This window comes from Aptenodytes forsteri, unplaced genomic scaffold, assembly GCF_000699145.1.
Source record: "Aptenodytes forsteri isolate BGI_AS27 unplaced genomic scaffold, ASM69914v1 Scaffold256, whole genome shotgun sequence".
In the NCBI taxonomy this organism is placed as follows: Eukaryota; Metazoa; Chordata; class Aves; order Sphenisciformes; family Spheniscidae; genus Aptenodytes; species Aptenodytes forsteri.
Window position 1 is genome coordinate 4,274,601 of NW_008795021.1, and position 2,127 is coordinate 4,276,727.

At 33.0% G+C, this 2,127-nt stretch overlaps 1 protein-coding gene across 1 annotated transcript in view; it reads right to left on the bottom strand.

Moving 5' to 3' along the window:
• Positions 1-2,127, bottom strand: part of ADGRB3 (adhesion G protein-coupled receptor B3) — a 293,354-nt gene that overhangs the window by 199,848 nt on the left and 91,379 nt on the right. The window contains exon 10 of the mRNA XM_009275805.2: positions 986-1,088. Within this exon, the coding sequence (XP_009274080.1) occupies positions 986-1,088 (103 nt within the window). The remainder of the gene's footprint in view (positions 1-985; positions 1,089-2,127) is intronic.

Consider the following 2,127-nt stretch of genomic DNA (forward strand, 5'->3'; position numbering starts at 1 on the left):
GTTCAAAGAGGTTTTTTTATACTTTTGCCCAGAGACACTAATCCAAATTTGGTACTGACTGAAATATTTGGAACTCCTCCAGCTGAATTGTACCTATATGACCACTTGGGCAACTGTTTATAACAAAAAATCACAGCTTTACAGTCTTTTGCATAACAATACTATTTACTAAAGCTCTAGTAACTATGTCTCTTTTAATTGTCTCTTTATGACTTTATTAAAAGTAAACTCTAACTCTTAGTTACATAAACAGACAGAGTTTATATGCCATGCCTTCAAATAAATTACTCCCATGCTTGAAATTTAACATTATTTCCCCAATATCGTACATGACAAAAATTTCCCTCAAAATTTATTCTCCCTGTGGCTGCTGGGAGATTGCTGAAAGCATAAAGAAAAGCTGTTAATATTTTTCATAGTTAGACATAGAATCCCTTTTTTCAGATTTAAAACATTTTTAACATGAGACTAAAGGCTGAAAAGTACAGAATTAAAAATAATTGCACAAAAAATCTCAAACATTTATTAGAATTGTAAGCTAAATTGGAACCAGAGAATCTTTTTCAGTCTGCTACAACAGGTTAGGTAAAAACTGGCTTTTGAGTATAAAATAATGAAAGAAAAGAAGAAAAGGCCTGAAGAACTATGTAGCTTTATGACCTATGCAGGGAACAAAAGGTTAAGCATTCAGAACAATACTACATTTTCAATTGTATCCATCAAAGCAGTTAATGGAGAGTTTTCATTAGAAATTGCTGTTTGAATGAAAACCTCAAAACTCACACAACAACATTAATTGTTTTGCATATACACATGCATGAAACAATTACACATTCCCTTCAAAGTATGTTAGACTGTTCCTGGGCTTAAGTTTTAGCAGTTAAACTGGGTTTTATTATCTGATATTTAAAACAACCCCACTTCTTTCTCTCATATGATCTGATAAATACTCTTGGAAGAGCATATCAGCTATCCTTTTACTTACATTAGACAGATGGGCTAGTTCTATCTCCAGGAAAGAATCCGTAGTTTTGGGCTCAGGTCGTATAGTAACAACGATGATTTTTGAATTAACAACCGTAAAATTCCTGGAAAAAAAGACATGTAAAAATGAAAGATTTAACTTAGTATGAGGTTAAATGAGGCTTCTGATATTATGTTTAAAGAAGTATCTCATGGCTATTTTCCATTATTTTAGTCAACAAATATTCAGGGAGAAAAACTATTTGTTTGGAAGTGGTGAAAACATTCATTCGTTACCAACCATACCTGACACATTAAAGACTGAAGAGCAACTACGGTGGCAGAAGTGCCATTTGTTAAAGTACAATTTACTAATTAGAAGGGTGTATTGATGACACAAACATTCTGTCAATGTTTGAATGCATACCATTCACTTCTCTCAACGTAGACCTACTAGCTATGTTTTATGAGAGACAATAATTTTTCTTCCGAAGTGCTGTGTTGGACTTTTTTCTGACTGTTAACTGGAAAATTGTGAAGATGGATGAATGCAATGGGAGATTCTACATTACTGTTGATTCTGCGCTCATAAAAAAAACCTACCTGTTTCCAGTTTTTGAAAAATCATTGCATTTGGTATATGAGTGGGCAACTTCATCATCTAAATACTTTTTAAAATATAATCCACAGTTGTGCCCTGACTGAAATCCCACCAAAACCAATCATTTTTTTCTCATATATGTAAGATTAGATTTGGTCTTATGTTATTGTACCAGGTTACTCAAAATAATAATTTTCTGTTAATTTCTCTAATTCATCATCAATCTCTCTTTTCATGTAAAACGTGGATCACTACATTTTGTAGCTACCTTTCTAGGACAGACCCAGTATTGCCAAGGTTATGCTAATATAGGCATAGAGACATGTTGACATGATGTTCACATCTGAGATCCTTGCTTCTTATGACCCTGTCAGGTTTAGAACAACCATCAGTTATCAGCCTGACTGTTTCTTATGATCATTACAGTATTTCCTTTGTAGGTAATGCTGCTTTCAATACTTTCTGCTGATTGTACATAAACAAACATAAAACCTCACAGAAAGACATATTCACAAGTAGATGTTATCAAAGAAGAAACTAGGCAGTTTAGATGTAGTTATAAA